The 20,627-nt window shown below is 38.3% G+C and overlaps 1 protein-coding gene across 4 annotated transcripts in view; it reads right to left on the bottom strand.

The window, feature by feature from the left end:
* Positions 1 to 1,029: 1,029 nt before the first annotated feature.
* The window catches only part of lnx2b (ligand of numb-protein X 2b), a 31,881-nt gene continuing 12,283 nt past the window's right edge, over positions 1,030 to 20,627 (bottom strand). For 3 of the 4 annotated variants that reach the window (XM_082178037.1, XM_082178039.1, XM_082178040.1), the window contains exons 2-10: positions 15,091 to 15,647; positions 13,587 to 13,780; positions 11,845 to 12,041; positions 9,134 to 9,535; positions 8,842 to 8,976; positions 5,228 to 5,402; positions 4,887 to 5,130; positions 2,673 to 2,831; positions 1,030 to 2,080 (exon numbers count right to left, since the gene is read on the bottom strand). In XM_082178037.1, the coding sequence (XP_082034163.1) occupies positions 1,945 to 2,080; positions 2,673 to 2,831; positions 4,887 to 5,130; positions 5,228 to 5,402; positions 8,842 to 8,976; positions 9,134 to 9,535; positions 11,845 to 12,041; positions 13,587 to 13,780; positions 15,091 to 15,485 (2,037 nt within the window). In that variant the 5' untranslated portion in view covers positions 15,486 to 15,647 and the 3' untranslated portion in view covers positions 1,030 to 1,944. Of the gene's footprint in view, positions 2,081 to 2,672; positions 2,832 to 4,886; positions 5,131 to 5,227; positions 5,403 to 8,841; positions 8,977 to 9,133; positions 9,536 to 11,844; positions 12,042 to 13,586; positions 13,781 to 15,090; positions 15,648 to 16,540; positions 17,411 to 20,627 lie in introns of those variants that run through there. The other variant, XM_082178038.1, reaches the window with a different exon arrangement.

Below are 20,627 nucleotides of genomic sequence, written 5' to 3' on the forward strand. Positions count from 1 at the left end.
GAGTGTGAAGAACAAACTTAACTCAGCATGAATGATTCAGATACAAACAGCTGCATTTGAGTGAGTCTGTCCACTGTCACTGGTGTTTTATGTATTTTAAGGTTCTAAGGTATTATTTAACAACAGTTTGGCAAGAATATAAAAAGCTTGAGCTTTATATGGCCTCTAGGGGGCAGGCTAAGACACAAAGAAGAATGTGGACCAGTCTAAATGTAAGAAATTTTCACCTAAAATAATCTCTGGGAATATCTTCTGCATTTAGAAAATGTAAATTTTTGGCCATTAATATTATTATTTGGTTATTATCTGCTTTGAAAAATGTAATCTTAAATGCAGTCAAAGTTAAACCAACATATTATTTTGTGTCACAGATGGAGTTCACATTCTCAGCAGGTGCTTGGTGACTTTAGCACATCTTCAAATAGACCATCAGTTTATCATCATGATGACAGTATAATATCATCTCACATCAAATTCAACAATGAACACCTCACACACGTCATTCATGTTGTTCTTTCACAGTTGGCAACCTATTGCATTAATTTAGCCTGTCAGCAGGATTTAAAACTATTTAACCCTTGGTCCGTAGTTCAAGGCTTAAATTCAAACTGTGCATGGCTGATTTATATCCTCCACAGGTCCCTTGTGTGACAGCACGTCGTTCACTCGCCCTTCAAACTGCTCAGATCGTGTGATCCTCAACAGCGCAAAGCCACTGTTCTTGCCTGAGAATCCCAGAGGGACTATAATGAATGATTAGGAAGAAGAGTGAAATATGGGTGTTTAGCATTAACTCTTGAATGACAGAATCAAATCTACACAGTATAAAGCCAAACAGGGTTAAAATGTACTGTAGTTCTGACAGATGCACTGTAGAATAAGCCTCAGCAGATGGTACGTACATTTATATGAAATATTTGGAGATCTAAAAGTGATAATAAAAATAACAGAATACAGTTGGAATCTATTAGGTCTATTGTGGATCAGTAAGAAGATTGAAAACAGCCACTGCCTAGAACAATGACGTAATAAAATAAAACAAAATATTTTATTCTGTCATCTTAATAACCCTTTCACATTGCTTTGCTAGTCTAAATAACATAATTGAAATTCACTAAAATGCATTAAAAAGTAAAAGGGTTAAATGTACAGATATGAGATGAAAAAACAAAAAACAAAGCATTCAAACAAACATTCTTCAGATGATGAAAGGCCAAAGATAACGAATGGCATTTTTGGTATACAGGCAATTAAGGCAGGTGTAGATAAGTGTGTTTGTACACATTTATATCTAAGGCACCTAAGAGATACATTCTTTAAAAAAATGTCAAACAAGCCAAGCTGTGGTTTAAAAAAAACAGTCCATACTATCATCCCAACAGCAACTACATGGTTTTACACTAGTGTAACTATTCTCACAACTTATAACAACACAGTAAAAAGTGCCTTCAGAGCGGCCATCAACATAAGAATGTGATATGGTCCAACTCCAGGTAGTCAAAATAATTACTCATTTATTACCTTACTACTGACCACTTGATGTCAATCATAAACCATCTTAAAGATTATTACTGGTTATATATGGAAACAAGAAGTCTTTAAGTTCCATACTAAAATATACCCAAGCAAAGGGCATGATAAATATCCCAGTTAAAACTTATTTTTAAACAAGAAGTCAAGCTTGTCCAGTATCCTTAAGTGTGGTTCACACTTCTTTCACCATCACAGCTCAACAGAAATCTTTGTGAAACACTAAATGCCTACAGTGGATTAAATATCAACCTTTCAGCTTGTTTTTAAATCTAGGTCAATGATTGTTCACACACTTCCCCAATATGCCACCCTGTTCTTAAGAGAGGAGTGAAAACATCCCTTCTCCAATATTGGACTTGTGCATGTATCTTGTGGTAGACCCAGTAACAGCAATAGAGTTCAGGCTAGTCTTTAAACCAGGCTGCCAGGCCAGGAGACCACGGTCAATGTGACTTTGTTCTTCTGCAGTTTCAGCATTGGGATCAATGAGGAGTTATTCATGCCAACTGTAGTGAGTCCATTCACAGCCACAATCTCATCACCACACCTGAAGGAGAGCATGAAAGAGTCTCAGTAAACAAAGCATTTTATTTTATAGACTTTTTGCACACAAGAATATCTTTAATAATAACTTGTCAATAAACAACAATTAAATTCCTTTAAAAAAATCCCCAAAAATGTAATTTAATCTACACTACCTTTTAAAATTTTGGGTCTGTATTTTTTCTCTTATGCTCACCCAGGACACATTTATTTAATTAACAATACAGTAAAAAAACATTAATATTGTCAAATATTATTACAATTAAAAAAATTACTTTTTTGATTATATTTCCACATGTAATTTATTCCTGTGATGGCAAGGTTTAATTTGTCATTACTCCAGTCACATGATCCTTCAGAAATCATTCTAATATAGTGATTTGGTGCTCAAGTGACAATTTCATTATTATTAATGTTGAAATCAGTTGTGCTGCTTCATATTTTTTGTGAGAACCATGATACATATATTTAGGATTGTTTGGTAAATAGAAAACAACAATAAATCCTTGCTAAATATAAGTATTAATTTCTTTAAAAAACAAAAAAATAAAAATAAAACTGTACAAATGTTGTTGAAAAGAGGACGGGAGACTCACTTCAGCCGTCCATCAAAGTGAGCTGGAGTTCCAGGCACTATGGTCTTAATGAAGAAGGGCTGCTGGCCATGGCTCTCCTCATATCCTCCCACGATACTGAAGCCCCAGCTCTCACTGTTGGTCTTCATTAGCATAATGTCACGACACCAGTGGATGTAGCTTGGATTAAAAGAAATGGTCAAATTATGAATTTTTCCCCATGTTTAAGCCCATACAGCCATTAACTAAGCTAAAACTTACAAAAGAGGACATCACATTGAATATTGCACTTAATCATCGACATCACAACATATGTAGTGAGCAAAAATAAATAAATTAGGGATGCACCGATACCATTTTTTCCAGAATGAGTCCATATGAATCATACTAGTTGGCTTTATTATTATAGCAAATAGATGTTTCTTTCAGTTATTTTCAAGCCTAACACCTATGAAGAGACGACACCAACTCCTGCAAAGACTTCAGATGACGCAAACTCTGAATCAACATGCAACAATGCTACATTTTTCAAAATGTCATAATCATTTTGTTAACAAACAAGTATTCATTACTTTAATAAGCTCATTGTTTCTGCATTAAATTATTACATTGTTTAAATTAATAAATGTTTTAGCTAACTGTGATTTTGTATATGTACATTTCTGAAACACATAACTTAGTTACCTCTGATAACAGAAAACTAAATTTGTAATGTGGACTTCTGTAAATTTAATTGAATTTAATTGAATTAATTGTACACTGTTAAAATGTATTGTACAAGCTTCTGTTACTGTTCTGGGGCCTCGTTTATAAACGTTGCGTACGCACAAAAGAAGGCGTACGCCGCTCTCTACGCAATAATTGGCATTTATAAAAAGCAAACTTGACGGAAAAATGTGCGGTCCTTCACGCAAACTCTGACCCAGGCGTACGCACAAAAACCGGTGAAATGAGAAATGGCGACACCGTCTGCAAATGGAAGAAACACGTGAAAGTGTGTGAAACTGTAGACCGTTGTGTAAAAGAAATGGCAATACTGCCTCTCATAAATAACATGAAGACTTCACAAAGCAAGTCTTACAATTAACAGCCTACACGAACACCCGTTTGATCGATCTGCAGTGTAAAACAAACAAAATCAAACGAAGATTACAACAGAAATGCAAATTAACACATATTTGCAAAAAGAAAAGTGAAATATGTTCTGCAATAATATTGGCATGTTATACAATTCGTCCTCATAACACATCTGTAGCTTGTCAGATGCAATCAAATGGATTGTAATAAAATGCCATGATGCCATCACAATGCGTAATGACGCACAATGGCTGATCTTGCGCTCTTAGAAGATGTGGCAAATGGAAGGATTCGGAGTGAACGCATCTTCAGACAGCAAGAAGACTTGTGCTGCTACACTGTGCCCTCCAAACAACATTTTACTCCTCTTTTCCACCTTGCCAACGATAATTTCTACTTTACATTGAGTGAAGTTACGTTTCTTGGTTCTCCTCTCTGTGTTTGCCATGATTTCGCAATCGATGAATATTAACTTGTGGGCGTTTCACGGACTACTTATGGGCAACTATGGGCGTGACATGAAGCCGCAAAAGCTGCGCTACATTTAGAATTGATTGTGATTTATTAAGGGAAAACTGAGTAGGATGTGCGTGCGCATGGTTTTATAAATCCGAATATTTCTGTGCGTACGCACGTCCTATGTTTCATCCGTACGCCACTTCTGGCGCAAATCCTACACAAAGTTTATAAATGAGGCCCCTGATCTGTTCAATGTTCATTATATTGCTCCATCGTATTTCGTCTACAGAGGTACAGTAATCACATTATTTTTTCCTGTTTTCCTGTAATAATGTAGGGAACTAACTACATTGTCTCTCCTTACAGTCAAGTAACATTAGTAATAATAGATGCATCATTTTACTTTCTTTGCAACTGACTTATCTGACCCAACTACAAACCTTTCAGCGATGTCTGTGAGAAATGAATGTACACTCAATCCACTTAGTGTGCTTCACCTATCAGCTCGTGCACAGCAACTATACAGGCGTAAATATTGAATTTATGCTCAATATTCTATTAATTGCTTTGATACATTTACTTCATAGACGTCTTTAATCTCTGTTATCTCCATATCTCTGTTTGTTCTGTAGCAAATCTGTACAGTTTTTTGTATCGGAGCATTTTAATGATACCGACCCACATCCCTAGCCCACCCACCTGGGAAGACCTAGCCAGCGCGTCCAGAGAGGAACCCAGTTAATGTCGTCCTCTTTGTGTCTCTCCAGTGTTTCCATGTCTTCTCTAGAACTGGATTCTCCATCTTGCTCCTCCTCGTCAGTGAAGGTTTGAATGACTCGCAGTGTTACTGTGTTCTGAGCCGTCTGAGCTTTTAGGACAGTCACCGCCTCATTGTAGGTCAGTTGGGTCAGGTCAATGCCATTTATACTCAGCAGTACATCACCTGAGCATGAGTAGCCATGAAAACACACAGTTAACACAAGCATTGTGCAAGACTCACAGAGAAATAAGCATTTATAAGGAGGCATGAGGAGAATGACCTGTTTTGACGGTGCCGTCTCTGTGCAGGCATCCCACCGGCTGCACACTAGTGATGTAGACGGGCAAACGGCTGCGGCAGTCTCTGCCACCTGCGATGGTGATGCCTAGAGAGAGTCGAGGTTCCTTCTTTAGATTCACCGTCTTCTCTTGACTGGAGAAGCCACCTGGAGGCTCCTGAACCCACATAATGCACAATACAAAAATAGTCAAAACAAATGCATTAGTGTGGCTTTGTACAATTTTTAACTGTAGTTTAATAAATAAATAAATAAATATAATGTACAGTACATTCAATTTAAAAGTTTATTCGGAAATACAGTAAAACTGTATTAATGTTGTCAAATATTATTACAATTTTAGAAATAACTTTTCCAGTCAAAATAACTATTTTAGTATATTTTAAAATGTAATTTACTCCTGTGATGCAAAGCTGAATTTTCAGCATCATTACTCCGTGTCACATGATCCTTCAGAAATTATTCAAATATGCTGATTTGCTTCACAAGAAACATTTCTTACATTATTATTATTAATGAAAACAGTTTAATAGTTTTGAGGAAACAGTGATTCATTTATTTATATTATTGAACTTTAATTTTAAATATTTTTTGTTTTACAAAAACAAATGTTTTACTGTCACTTTATCAATTTAATGAGTTTTGTGGAATAAAAGTATATATAATATATATATATATATATATATATATATATATACATACACACACACACACACACACACACACACACTCACCTAAAGGATTATTAGGAACACCATACTAATACTGTGTTTGACCCCCTTTCGCCTTCAGAACTGCCTTAATTCTACGTGGCATTGATTCAACAAGGTGCTGAAAGCATTCTTTAGAAATGTTGGCCCATATTGATAGGATAGCATCTTGCAGTTGATGGAGATTTGTGGGATGCACATCCAGGGCACGAAGCTCCCGTTCCACCACATCCCAAAGATGCTCTATTGGGTTGAGATCTGGTGACTGTGGGGCCATTTTAGTACAGTGAACTCATTGTCATGTTCAAGAAACCAATTTGAAATGATTCGAGCTTTGTGACATGGTGCATTATCCTGCTGGAAGTAGCCATCAGAAGATGGGTACATGGTGGTCATAAAGGGATGGACATGGTCAGAAACAATGCTCAGGTAGGCCGTGGCATTTAAACGATGCCCAAATGGCACTAAGGCCACATCCACACGAAGCCAGAGCTTTCCCAATCCGATATTTTTTTCCCCCGTTCAAAAAAAAAATTCCGTAAACACGGCGTCGTCTCAAGAAATATCTGCGTACACACGAAACCACTGAAACCGACTCAAAACGATGTAGTATACATGCCAGACCAGTATGTGGCGCTGTAATTCTGCCACAGACATACACTAAAAACGGAGAAGAAGACTTGGAGCTCGCGCATAAACCTTGCGCGCTGTATACAACAATAATATTAGGCACAGTAGCTTCTTTTTTTCTTTTTTCTTTTTTAATCAAGAACTTTGTTGAACAATATGAAAAAAACATAAATGTAGTTGCTGTGACTTAACGGTGTCTGACTAGTTGACACTTGGTGTGATGACATCATCGTTTCACAAAATATACGGATTGGCCGTACACACGAAAACGCAAGGGCGGCGTTTTCAGATTTATCCACCTTGGGACCCGGTTTCAAAAAATAGCGGTTTCAGTCTCCGAAAACGCCGGATCCGTGTGGACGAAACACCAATACGATAAAAAATGTATACGTATACAGCGAAACGCGTCTCCGTGTGGACGGGCCCTAAGAGGGCCTAAAGTGTGCCAAGAAAACATCCCCCACACCATTACACCACCACCACCAGCCTGCACAGTGGTAACAAGGCATGATGAAGTTCGCAGTAGCTTGATTATAACTGTGTATAATAGCAACTGAGTATGCCATAAATTTTTGTACTTGGGGGGTCGGGTGAAAAGTGAAAGTTTAAGACATGTGACTGACTCCTGTGGTGAAAACATTTGTAAAAACAAACATCCAAGATCCTGCTGCGAAGCAGAGAGATGTGTTAATGTGACGCGTTGCCATCGTAACTCATAGATTGTGGCAAAACGCTCTCCTTTAGCCATCTTCTCCCAGTCTCATTGGAGTCCCCAGACCTCCATATGGGGGAAGGGTAGCCTCTTCCTACCCAGCAGGGAGGCTCTTCCTCCCAGCATGAGCTCAAGCTTCAACTCCACAGGTGAAAGCTAACTGTCACCAGCTTTGATCCCCAGATACAAACAAACACAGTGGCTGTAGCAGTTTAGAGAGCAGCACCCTGGGCCTTTTGATCAGGGACGAGTCCTAGAGAGAGAGGGGGCATCTGCTTTCATCTCCCACTACCCAGCCTGTGTTTGCTGCCTCTGCCTTCAGCTGGTGAGGAAGTGTCACAAAAGCAGGGTGTGACTAGTCTCTGGGCGAAAAGTCACCTCGCACACACACATATACGCAGACTTTGACTACAGTAGCACAAACATTCAACCCATTCTGCATGTAACCATTTTGAAAATAAGTACGTAAAACTAGATCTACCATAAAATTCTTTTTTAATGCTCTTTATAATTCTGGGTATTGTATAATAACATCAAAGTATAATAAACTACCCCATAATATGTTAAACATTGCAATACATATCATGAATTATGATATCTCCATGCATTGCATTGTATTAAATTGTGACATTCACTGTGAAATGTATGAGACAGATTCAGCATGTCAGAGAGACAGAACGAACCTATGTCATATTTCAATCTCTCTTGTATGGTTCGCTTTCATTTTGTATAGTGTTGCATCTAAAAAATTATTTAAGTGTAGAATTGAATTATTTATTAAATATAATATTATTTATGTATAAATCTTTTATATATATATATATATATATATATATATATATATATATATATATATATATATATATATAGCCGTTCAACAGTTTGGGTTCAGGAAGTTTTTTTTGTTGTTGAAAGATTCAAAAAAATATATTCAAATGTATTCATTAAATTAAACAAAATAGACAGTAAAGTGAAATTATATTTCAAATAAATGAAAATTCTTTCTATTCAAAGAATCCTGAAAAAAATGTAGTACAGTTTCCACAAAATATGAAGCAGCACAACTGTTTTCAACATAGATAATAATAAGAAATGTGTCCTGAGCACAAAATCAGCATATTATAATGATTTCTGAAGGATCATGTGAAACTCATGAGACTGGAGTAATGATGCTGAAAAATCAGCTTTCCTTCACAGGAATAAATCACATTTGAAAATATATCCAAAAAGAAAATTTATTTGGAATTGTAATATTTCACAATAGTATTGTTCTTATTTACTGTATTTCTGATCAAATAAAATGTAGTCTTGGTGAGCATGAGAGACTTCTTTCAAAAACGTTTAAAAATCTTACTTACAAATCTAATAAACATATAATATAAAAAAAATACAGTGGAGGCAGGACAGAAAATAATAGGAAGTGAAAAGGGGAATGGGACTGGGAGCGAGTAAAACTCAAACTTGCATCACCCAAATAAGCTTAACGCTAGGCCACAGTTTAGACTAGTCGTGCCTTTTAACTTGTGATCATCTGCACTTTTTACCTTCATGTATTCGGAGCGTCGTTTGAAGTACTGCGGTTCGGGGACTCTCCTGGCCCCTCGGCTCTGTCCCTCACCACCCTCCTCGGAAAGATCAGGAACTCTCATTACTACGAAGTTCACGCGCATTTCACTTGCCTGCCACATACACAAGAGCACAACAATCCCTTACATTTAATATCAAACCTGAAATCCTATATATATAAACCTATTGTTTAAAAGTAACCTCATTATTAGTAGCATTAGATTGAGAAATCCACTTTTTCCTCACTAAAGTGATTCTGTCACTCTGTACCTGTATGATCTGAGCTGCACTCTCCGGGGTGCCATGTCTCAGGTCCTGTCCGTTGATGCCTAGCACTTTGTCATTGTTCCTCAGTTTGCCATCTTTGGCAGCCAGTCCTCCAGGCAGCAAGTCCAGGATGAAGACTCCTGGCTCCTCAGACTTACGGATGAGTTTGATTCCTAACGGCTCAGAGCGCTCACGCTTTACCAGGGTGACCTGGATGACGGTGCCGTGGTTCTGGTTGGGATTGGGAGACTGCGATGGGGGAGAAGCTGTGGGCTGAGTGAGATGATCGGGCCGGGGCTTGAAGCCCTTCTCCTGCATGACAGTTAGCCTGAGGCGGGAACATGACTGCCGAAGCACAGCAATGGCACGACTGTGGGGAATGGATGCCAAACTGACATCATTTGCCTGCAAAGATCACACTGTTAGTTTGAGTCTAACAGAAGTAACGGCATATCATTTCTTCCACATTGTGATGTACATTGATTCGAGTAAAGCAGGTTATTGAAAAAATGAAGGGTGAGGACTTTGGTTATTGACTGGATGGAGGCAGACCTATATGCGAGCTTGAGGTCGATTGTACGAAAGGGGCGGGATTTATGCAGACTCATTATTTATGATTGGAGAAGTCTGGCGTATGCCACTAGAGACAGGTCTGTCGTTTCACCGGAAGATCCAGTTACTGCATTTTGATTAAAAAGATTACAAGCTCAAAAAAATTTCATAAAATAAAAAAGAGAGAAAATAAACATATGTATGGATTAACTGTTTACAATAACATTAATTACATACATTTAGAAAATAAATAGGATGATTTCCCATTTCCTGCCGACTCTAAATACACTTTATTTTAGGTCCACTAAAAAAATTATTTAGAAGTAATAAGCTATTTTCTCTCCCGTGTTTGACCCTCACTTTTAAATACTCTGTTTTGATAGGTGTGCCGTATTCAAGACTTGGAACACCCTCTGCTATGATTGGGTAATTGTTTTGAATATTAAAATATTTTTCAACGTCCCCGCCATTGCATGTGTGGAATTATTTTGAAAACTTCCGATGTTGAAAAATATCTCGTTATATAGTTGAAACATTTTCCAACAATGTGAAACATTATGCATATTACATAAACTTTATTTGCCACATCCAAAGTTCATAAATACTTTACCACAGTTATAGTTGACAGGATAACTTACGGCATTTTGTGTACTATGATTGACTGTACCTGTGATTGTACCATCTTTTGTCGCACTGTCATTAAATAAAATTAACACTTGTTGTACTGTTTTACTGATGACAAAACAAGATGTCGATTATGATTATACAAATACTCAATACATATCAAACAATCTGTAACAGACAAAGTGTGTTGTGACATTGCTGTCGAATCCAATACAGTAGTCAATGCATAATCTTTTATTTTCAGGTTCTCTAAAAAACCTGCGCCAAACGAATCCGCAGTAAAAACAACCAAACAAACCTAAGATTCTTAATGACGCGATCTGGAGTGCAGTCTGTCGTCGTACTATTCCGTCATAATGTGACAAAATCTAAAACGAGTTGTTTTGGCAGCTTAGTTTCAATAGTTTTTGGACTAACAAGGAAGTTTTGAGTTTTTAAACTTCCAGGATATTTTTATAGAACAATGACCTCTTAAATGTCAAAAGATGAATGAAAATTTGATTTCTCAATTAATGACCCCTTTAAGATCCAACAAGTATGTTTTATTCTCTTTAAAGAACACCATATTAATAGATGCTAAAATAATGCTGTTTTTTATGCTTCTGCTTGATAAAAAAAGCCTTCCTGCCTAAGGCTTGGAACAGCCCTTTGTTATAATCAATGCCGTGTTGAACCAGAAGGGGAAAAGAGAGATTCCATTTCAAGAAATAAGATATGCAAGTCATCCACAGATCTCTTTACAAGCCATAGCTCCCTAAAAACAGTCAAAGGAGCACCGCTTGGGATACAGATCATCCTAGGGCTGTCAGTTGGCCTAATTTAAATTTCCATATATATGATCTCAGAGAAGACAAGATGAGCTGGAGGCATTCATTCAAACTCAAGGTTGAATATGAATGCGCCATGCTGGTTTCCTTTACTAAGCCATTGCATTCCCGGACTACCAGGGGAAGAAATCCTAGGAGAGCGTAGGATTATTGGAACAAGAATGTAAATTGGCTGAACTGAACTGACTTGTAATTGAGAAGCAATACTGTGTAACTTAGCTTTTTAAAGGTGCCTTCAGTAGTTTGGTTTTAAATTAAAAAGTCTTACAAAAACAAATACATTTGTGAAGTCATCTGAATGGTGTACAATCACATGAGATGAAGACTGCATTCAATAGTTTTCTATAAAAAAAAAAATGTCACGTTCCTCAATGTATTTCGCTATGTCAAAATTACATGAAATGGTGTTTCACTAAATATCGGAGAGAATCCGTGTGCTCATACTAACTATACATATTACACTTCCTAAGACAGAATTTCCAAAGTGTTACATTTTAACAGCCAGTGGAAAAAAAAAGATCCCGCTTTCCGGACATTTGGACATTCGGACTGCAATGTAAACACAATGAAGCTGGGGTATGTACACTGACAACATGAGAACTGGATGGAACGACAAATTCTGAGAGATAGAACCTGAGGACAACATCTAATGGGTTTAATTCCATAGATATTGATAACCTAAATGGTGTGGCAAGCTGAGATATGCCTCACCTCTAGAATATGATCTCCAGGAGCCAGCTTGCCATCTCGAGCAGCCAGTGAATCACGCACAATCTCCTGAATGACGATGTTGCCCAAGGGTGTGTCCTTCCCTCCCACTATACGCAATCCCAAATCCTCTTCTGTATCCTCTCGTAACAGCTCCACCACAGTCGCCTCTGCCACAAGACTGGACCTCAGGGGGGTGTCTGGGAAACCAACAGACCATCAAGAACACGATTTAGTGAACAAATGCTTACAACTACTAAGTATTGCAACATATAGCAGTCACTCATGCAGTTTGTTTATGATTGCTTTGGAATGAGTCATTTATCTAAGGAAGCACACAAATGTATGATGTCATATTCCCAAGAGATAATGAGATAGTTGCTAGGTAACTTTATGACTAACAGAATTTCCATTAATTCAGAAGACAGGTCTAGATTCCCTCCAGGTGTTTTAGAGCTTTAAGCAGATAAAAGTTGGAGTGAATCTCCATGAGTATACATGTTCTCAGACAGTGACAATTGTTGATTTTAATGACATAATGTATTTCACTGGAATATTAATAACATCCTGACACTCCTCAGCCATCTACTCAAGAGAAAGAGCCACATGAAAGATACCCTCTGTTTTGGTTTACCCAAAAGTAAACACAGCTGCAAATCAATTTCCTCTGCTTTTCACCATCAGTGCTACTCTCTTCTCACCTTTCCTCCTGAGCTACCACAAATCAAAAACGACCATAAAAAAAAAAACACACACACCAAGAATGAGCTTTATTCTTTTTTACATCTAATCCTTACCAGGTGGTGTCCCGAACAGAGAAAACAGAGATATTATACAAATATTATTTATGTAGAGCTACAGCATTATTACATTTCTAGCCGTTGCAGATAAGCCAATATTTATTTCCATGTGATAACTGATAAATGGATAGCTGACATAAAATTTCTATCAAATGCTTTAAAATGCTATATAAAATTAAAAGTGGATATTTATTGTGAGGTTTCCTAGAGATAAAATTTAACAGTGTTAGTAAATAAGTGTCAATAAAGATTAAAGGTTGTATCAGCGATTTCAGGCCCCCAAAAAAATCACATTCATCTAATCTTTCCTAACGATCTGCTAGCTGCTCGCCCCATAAGCAGGCCGTCAAAAAAACGCGTCTCTGTAGGCAGCCTCTGAGATCTGCACACAAAAACAATTGGTTTCACCAACCACTCAAAACCAAAATAAATAGTGTTCCAACCAATCACCGACAGGGGGAGGGTGTTGTGAGGTTTTGTGCTCATGCGTTTGAGTGGTTGGTGAAACCAATTGTTTTTGTGTGGACATCTCAGAGGCTGCCTACAGAGACGCGTTTTTTTTTTGACGGCCTGCTTATGGGGCGGGCAGCTAGCGGATCGTTAGGAAAGATTAGATGAATGTGATCATTTATGTTTGGACCTGAAATCGCTGATACAACCTTTAACTTTAAGTTAGCATTAGAAGACAGCTAATCTAGGTGAAGGGAAATGAGCATAAACAATAAAATATCCAATATTGACAAACACAAATTAATAATAAATAAAAACAAATCTGTAATTTTGTTTGATAACTGTTTTGGTGCCAATATTCCTAAAAAAATTATGTAAATACTCCTAATTTTAATTACACTTGGAATTACACATGGATCAGCTAACGCTATTTACAGGGTTTTGTAATAATACTTGATGGACAGGGTAGAAGAAAAACAGAAAGTGATGCTATACCTTCTTCACTCTCCTCAAAGGCTGGGTTGACCAATCCAGGTTCTGAGGGTCCACTGAGTTGAGCTGTGCGTGCAATTGTTGGGGTAGATTTGGCGTCAGCTAAATCTCCATCTGATTTGCTTCCTTTAAACTCATTCCAGGAAGGTCTCTTTTTTCTCTCCGCCTCCTCCCTGAGTCGTTTGAAGGCAGGACATCTGAAAAAGAGGGAAGTGGAGCACAGTGAAAGAGAGAGAACTTCAGCATCATTACTCAGTGGCCTGCCGTTAATTAACCTAAAAGACATTCCTTACCAGATGGCAGCCACAGTAACTAAAAATATCCTAAACATGCACCAATGCTGACTACTGATGTGGATCTGCCATATTCAGGAGTCAGCAGAAAACAGCAGCGAAAAAACCCAAATCAATGCTTAATTGTTTCAGTGCAAAGCTACATAGCGTTTATCTATTAGTTTAGTTCTCAGTACAGAACCAAGAGGAGCTATACAGATGAAGAGATGACCAGGCTTTTCTGCTGCATTGCAGGGATGGTATTGGTCAAAAAATGAGCAGAATCAGGTCTAGCCTGGGTTTCACCATGTCAACACCTCCCTTCCCATCCAAACAGCTGCTCTCTCTCTGTTTACATTGGGCTGTTCCTACCCACATGAATTATCAGCCAAACAACCTTTAGTCCATGCCATTACATCACAGAAGATAAGTATGATACAATGGCAAAAGAAAACCCATGTAAGGGAGATGAACGCTGAGGCACAGGGTCATACTAGTGTTCCATTAATGCCAAAGTCATGGATTTTATTCTCAGGGAGTTTTTTTCTTTTTTGCATACCATATCATCAACTATGGCTTTGTATTAGGTGGAACAACCTTTAAATAAATTGTATCTATCTATCTATCTATCTATCTATCTATCTATCTATCTATCTATCTATCTATCTATCTATCTATCTATCTATCTTTCAGTCGTATAGGACTGTGGAAAGGAACTTCTAAGTTAGTACAAGGGAAAGTTGTGAGAGGGGATGAAGTCTTAATACTACTTAATTCACATAACTAAACGAACACAAATTAAATATGTCAACTCCCATGTGTTCCTGGCAGATGGTGAACAGGATGAGCTATCTGCAGACATTCTATAGTAATCACTCATGTGATTCCTAATTAACTCCATTATGTAAAAGAGTCACCCAGTTCTTTCGGGAGTTCAGCCTTCTAGTCAGTCATACGGTCCACTTGCGTCTATTCTTTAATCCTGTTCAGCTCTCTCAAATCTCTCTGTTCACATGAAACCTGGATAAGTGGAATTCCACAAATGTTTGAGCAGCTCCCTTAATCGCTACAGAAATAACATGTGCATATCCACAGACTCTTCATAACTGATTTAATTTAATTTCTACAGAATGATATCCGCATTATCTCTGTCTTCATCTCTTCGAGTATGCCTTGGTGCCTTAGTGATATGTAAACATTGCACTCCATTTCAAAAAGTCGTGGCACGCACTAACCTGTTGTGCAGATGGGGCTGCAGCTCACAGCGTTGCATGCTCAGCTGGCATTCGCTGCGGAACGGGCACAGCACAGCCAGTTTGTCCAGCAGGTTACGCACCAGCAGGCTGGAGGCTCGACACTGCTGTAGCTGAAGCCTCTGGCGGTCGACTGGACAGAAGTCTTGGTCGTGCAGGAAGTTGCTGAGGCACTGGAAGCAGTATGTGTGTCCGCATGGCGTGTCCATGGGCTGCAACAGAGGCTGCAGGCAGATGTGGCACACCAGCTCGTCATCCACTTCATCCTGATATTCAAACAGGTGACTGTCATGACCTTCATGACACTGTCCACATTCCTTACACACCCGCGCCCACGTTATGCCACCCGCCAGTGGAGCCGCCTTGGGCTCCATCATGGCCTGAAGCAGTTAATCTGGACGTCCACAGGGCTGGAGAGCTTCTGCCTCTTTTTTTTCAGCTTGCAAACTCTACATCAGATTCATCAGATGAGAAGCAATCAAATATTTCCAATCCAGTATGAGTACAAACTGCTAGCTGCTTCATCTACACCCAAGTTTCTGTTGGAAAAGAGAACAAAGAAAAACTGAAGCTCACGTCTGGCATTCTTTTTTTGGCTCATGCCGGCTGGACAGGAAATGACATGAATCCACTTAACAGCAACAATATGGGGAGAGGGCTGCAGCTGTATCCTTTTCACGAGTTTCCTCCTCAATAGCAATCTGAGTTTGGCTAACTAACACTATTTAAGTCATTAAACTGGTTAAGCACTGTGAAATGATAGGAGGGCAACAGTCAAAACTCACCTACTAGGTCGAACAAAGAAGCTGCTCTACAAAAAAAAAAAAAGAGTAAGAACTGAAAATTAATAGTGTAAAAATGACAAGCTTTTCGGTAATGACTTCTGCATGCCCGAACTGCAGTGGACGACTTCCCTCTTTGAGCCACATAATCTCGGCTAAATCCATTTAACATGAATGTTTGTTTTGTAACCTTAAATACAACACACATTTATGTGGTGTGACTCCCTGAATCCTTAAAGATATTTATGAATGAATATGAATATTCATTTTAAAAAAACTTTCTTTTACTTGTTTACACCACATGACATTTTTAAAGTTCAAAATAAATAAAAATGGTAGGCTATTTAAGCTTTTCGAAAGCAACATAAATACAAAGAAGTTGGTGCATGTGTTTTAAATTAAATCTTTTATCATGGACACTCTTATGTGTCAGTGTCAGACCGTTATAATAATCCTATAAAAAGCATCTCCTTTAGAATACCATAAATATATGATAATTATACTACACCAAAAATTCCTATTCTATAAAAACAATTAATAGCACAATGCAATGACACAATTAACAACCGGCACTTCAAAGGATGAGCAAAACAAACACACTGTCCGCCATTAATGTGAGGTAGTAAATCTCAATCATTATTCCAACCCACCTCAGATGGCAGCGCAGTTACACTCCCCAAAGCCACTGCATGAAAAAAAGAAACTCAAGCCCAACAGCTGCGCTGGCCGCCTGCACCGACTGAAACCAGAGCCCGTCATCTCAACTAGGGACAGAGTGTGTTTGTGCGTGTGAGTGTGTGTATGCAAGGACATGCAGTTAAAGGGGAGCTCAACAGACTGGAGAGAAACGTTCAGAATGTGTCGACCCAGGAGGAGGGGTTGAGAGCGTGCATTTGTGTGTGTGTGTGTGTGTGTGTGTGTGTGTGTGTGTGTGTGAGAGATGGAGGATGAGGGGGAGTGTAGAATGCTGATGTGGTACTCGTGCAGGCAGAGCATTCTAAGAACCAAGCTCAACCTCTGGCCAATTACACAGTGTGTTATATGTGTGTGTGTGTGTGTGTGTTGTCCGAGGTCAAGCAGGACATATTTCTCTCTCACTGCCCTTCTTCCTATTTTACTAATAACTAAATAAACATATCCCTGGGAGCATAATAATCCACACAAAATCAGTTATTCACAACCTAAAAATTATAATCCTTACCACGACATTTAAATACTAAGTGGCAATTCAAGTAAAATGCATGTATTACTTTAAAGCTAGATAAAATACATAACAGATATTAGATATATATCAGTCAATATTGGATATTTAAATGGATAGTTCACCCAAAAATGAAAATTTTGACATTCATCACCCTCATTGTTTCAAACCTGTGTGAGTTTCTTTCTTCTGTTCACAGAATTTATTTTAAAGAATGTTGTTAACCAGACATATATGGCACCCATTGACTTCCATAGTAGGAAAAAAAGATACTATGAAAGTCAATGGGTGCTGTCAACTGTATGGTTACCAACATTCTTTAAAATAAAGATTTTTCTAGTCGAGTAGTAGTCGTTCATTTAAGCAATTAGTCAACTACTCGCACGTTTATATTAATAAGCCATTTAAATCATAATAATGAGCCTTTAATTGCATATATATATATATATATATATATATATATATATATATAAAAAAAAAAAATACATAAGGCCACAGTGCACAGTCAAAAGTAATGATTATGAATGTGTTGTGAAAAACAGCAAGGAGACTGTCTAAATTTCTTAAATTATTGATAATGTTTTCTGTCTTTTCGGCTGCAGAGATTAAGTCGCCGATTCTGACTCGTCATCTCCGCAGTGGTGGACACGCCTATATGCACGTTTCATACGGATTACATAATCTGAGAATATTTGTTTTCCACTTGAATTGGTTGACAAATCGCTTTACATTTCAAGCTTTCTATTGATATATTTCTCATGTCTGTGTGAGGCAAGTATACACTGAGTTTTTGGGGGGGGGGTTTACACGCTCAAATTTACAGAGACCGAGACGACAGAAAGTGCCTCCTGTTTGTTTTCTTTATTTTACAAAAGCACAACGTTTTATTGCTATTGTGAGTTTACACAAATAAAATTTGACATTTTAGTTTTGAATCTATATGACCAAAAATGACAGAGTATTTTAAGTTGTTTCCTCTGTTAACAGGAAAAAATGCAAGTGATCACACCAGAACCTCCAAATCACAGAGATGCCGATTCGCACAGGACTAATATTATCACAGGACCTTGGTGTTCGGCGAAATTTGGTAGGTCCTTTGCGGGGGAATTTTTACTTAACAAATTACAGACATGGCCGATACACACGGGATTAAGATCACAGACAACCTCCGCAATTATTACAACTGACTAGAGGTCACCAGGTAATACTTAACCCGTGCGAATAGGGCAGCCTCTTCTAGTTGACTAACAATTAGTCGAATATTATGGGGCAGCCCTACTTTAAAATACCTTCTTTTGTGTTCAACAGAATAAAAAAAAACTCATACAAGTTTGGAATAACAAAATCTTAATTTTTGGGTGAACAAAGCTTTATGACATTTCCCATCATCTAAAGCTTAATTTTTAAAAACACTTTATATTTTAAAGGTGCTCTAAGTGATGTTGGGTGACGTCACTTCTTGTTGACGTTCGAAGTATTGTCAAACAAAACGGAGGCTAGCTCGACCCTCCGTCCTCCTCATCCCGTCCTCCTCATCCCGTCCCCTCCCCCTCCCTTCCGTGCGTTCCTTCACCTTTTACCCTCCTCTTTGCTATTTGTTCATCAGAACGTTGTCTCTTTGGTCGTGTGTCAGCCATATAAAAATTCAAGAGAATATCATTCTAACATTAGTCGTTGTCTAGGACATCTCTCCTCTAGCTAACTTCCCTTTTCGTTCTTCTCTCTCCTCCAGTCCCCACACCCCCCTTCATATGCACGCGCACTAACCCCCCAACCCCCACCGCCAAATCATTCTTGTTGGTTATTGGAACACAGTTTGTTATGTTTCGTGGTGCAGGTTGGCCCAGTTTGTTTTTGTTGCCGTTTGTGGAGCCTGGGCTGTCTACAGAGACTGCGTTTTTTAACAGTGTGTTCAGGGGACAGGCAGCTAGCGGATAGTGAGGAGATGTTTGCTGTATGTGACAGAAAAAATGTCAGCCTAAAAAACGTGTGACATCGCTTAGAGCACCTTTAATAAAATAACTTTAACACTATTAAATGTAATCTTTAGCAAATACCTAAATGAATAGCAATTTTAATACTGTATATTATTATTTTTTTAAATTTACATTAAAAAATGCTGTCTGTATAATCATCGTACATAACAGATAAGCTTGTGTCATGTATTGTTGAAAGGTCTAAACTAGCAGAATTCAAGCATATTTGTTTCAGTTATAGACCAAACTATACAAAGTATTTGTATGAAAAAGCGCCACCTACGAACGTGTAAATAGTATACACATGTATACGCCACGTTTTTGTTTGTAACTTCATGAAACATTAGTAAACCATAGTAGATCACATATCTTTATTTAGAGCAGGTGGTCTTAAACAAGTCCAAACACAACATAAGACAATGACTAGATCACGGAATAACATGACAAGCTGCTTAGTTAAAGCTAAAGAACTTCCAGGATCCGATTGCATCACGATCATGACACATTGGAATGTGTCAATGGAAACTGGATCTCGGGTGTGGTAGGTATAGGCCGGGAGCCAGGTCCACCCCTCAGGATGTTTTTTGCTACCTTTTTTCCACTATTATTTCCTATTATCTTATACCATGGGCCATCACAAGTTGATAACGACCACCCCCAACTCTGCCCCGTTTGGTCTCAGGGGCCAAAAAACACCCTTTTTGGGAAAAGCTTTTGGCGGAATGATGTAATTGAATATTAAGGTACTGCAGCAACATAAATGGCCATAAAAGCCTAAAATTTTGCATGGTGTATCCTGACACATAGGGGAAACTAGCAGAAAAAGATTCTGGGGATTGCTGCCTTTTTGCTGTCAAATATCACCCTCAACATACCCCAAAAGACAAAAAATATGTCTGTCCGCCTGACAAATTGTCATCAAGGTTGATCATTATCATGCATTTTGTTATATATATATATATATATATGTATATACACACTCACCTAAAGGATTATTAGGAACACCATACTAATAATGTGTTTGACCCCCTTTCGCCTTCAGAACTGCCTTAATTCTACGTGGCATTGATTCAACAAGGTGCTGAAAGCATTCTTTAGAAATTTTGGCCCATATTGATAGGATAGCATCTTGCAGTTGATGGAGATTTGTGGGATGCACATCCAGGGCACGAAGCTCCCGTTCCACCACATCCCAAAGATGCTCTATTGGGTTGAGATCTGGTGACTGTGGGGGCCATTTTAGTACAGTGAACTCATTGTCATGTTCAAGAAACCAATTTGAAATGATTCAAGCTTTGTGACATGGTGCATTATCCTGCTGGAAGTAGCCATCAGAGGATGGGTACATGGTGGTCATAAAGGGATGGACATGGTCAGAAACAATGCTCAGGTAGGCCGTGGCATTTAAACGATGCCCAATTGGCACTAAGGGGCCTAAAGTGTGCCAAGAAAACATCCCCCACACCATTACACCACCACCACCAGCCTGCACAGTGGTAACAAGGCATGATGGATCCATGTTCTCATTCTGTTTACGCCAAATTCTGACTCTACCATCTG

Source organism: Leuciscus leuciscus, assembly GCF_965113295.1.
Source record: "Leuciscus leuciscus genome assembly, chromosome: 8".
In the NCBI taxonomy this organism is placed as follows: domain Eukaryota; kingdom Metazoa; phylum Chordata; class Actinopteri; order Cypriniformes; family Leuciscidae; genus Leuciscus; species Leuciscus leuciscus.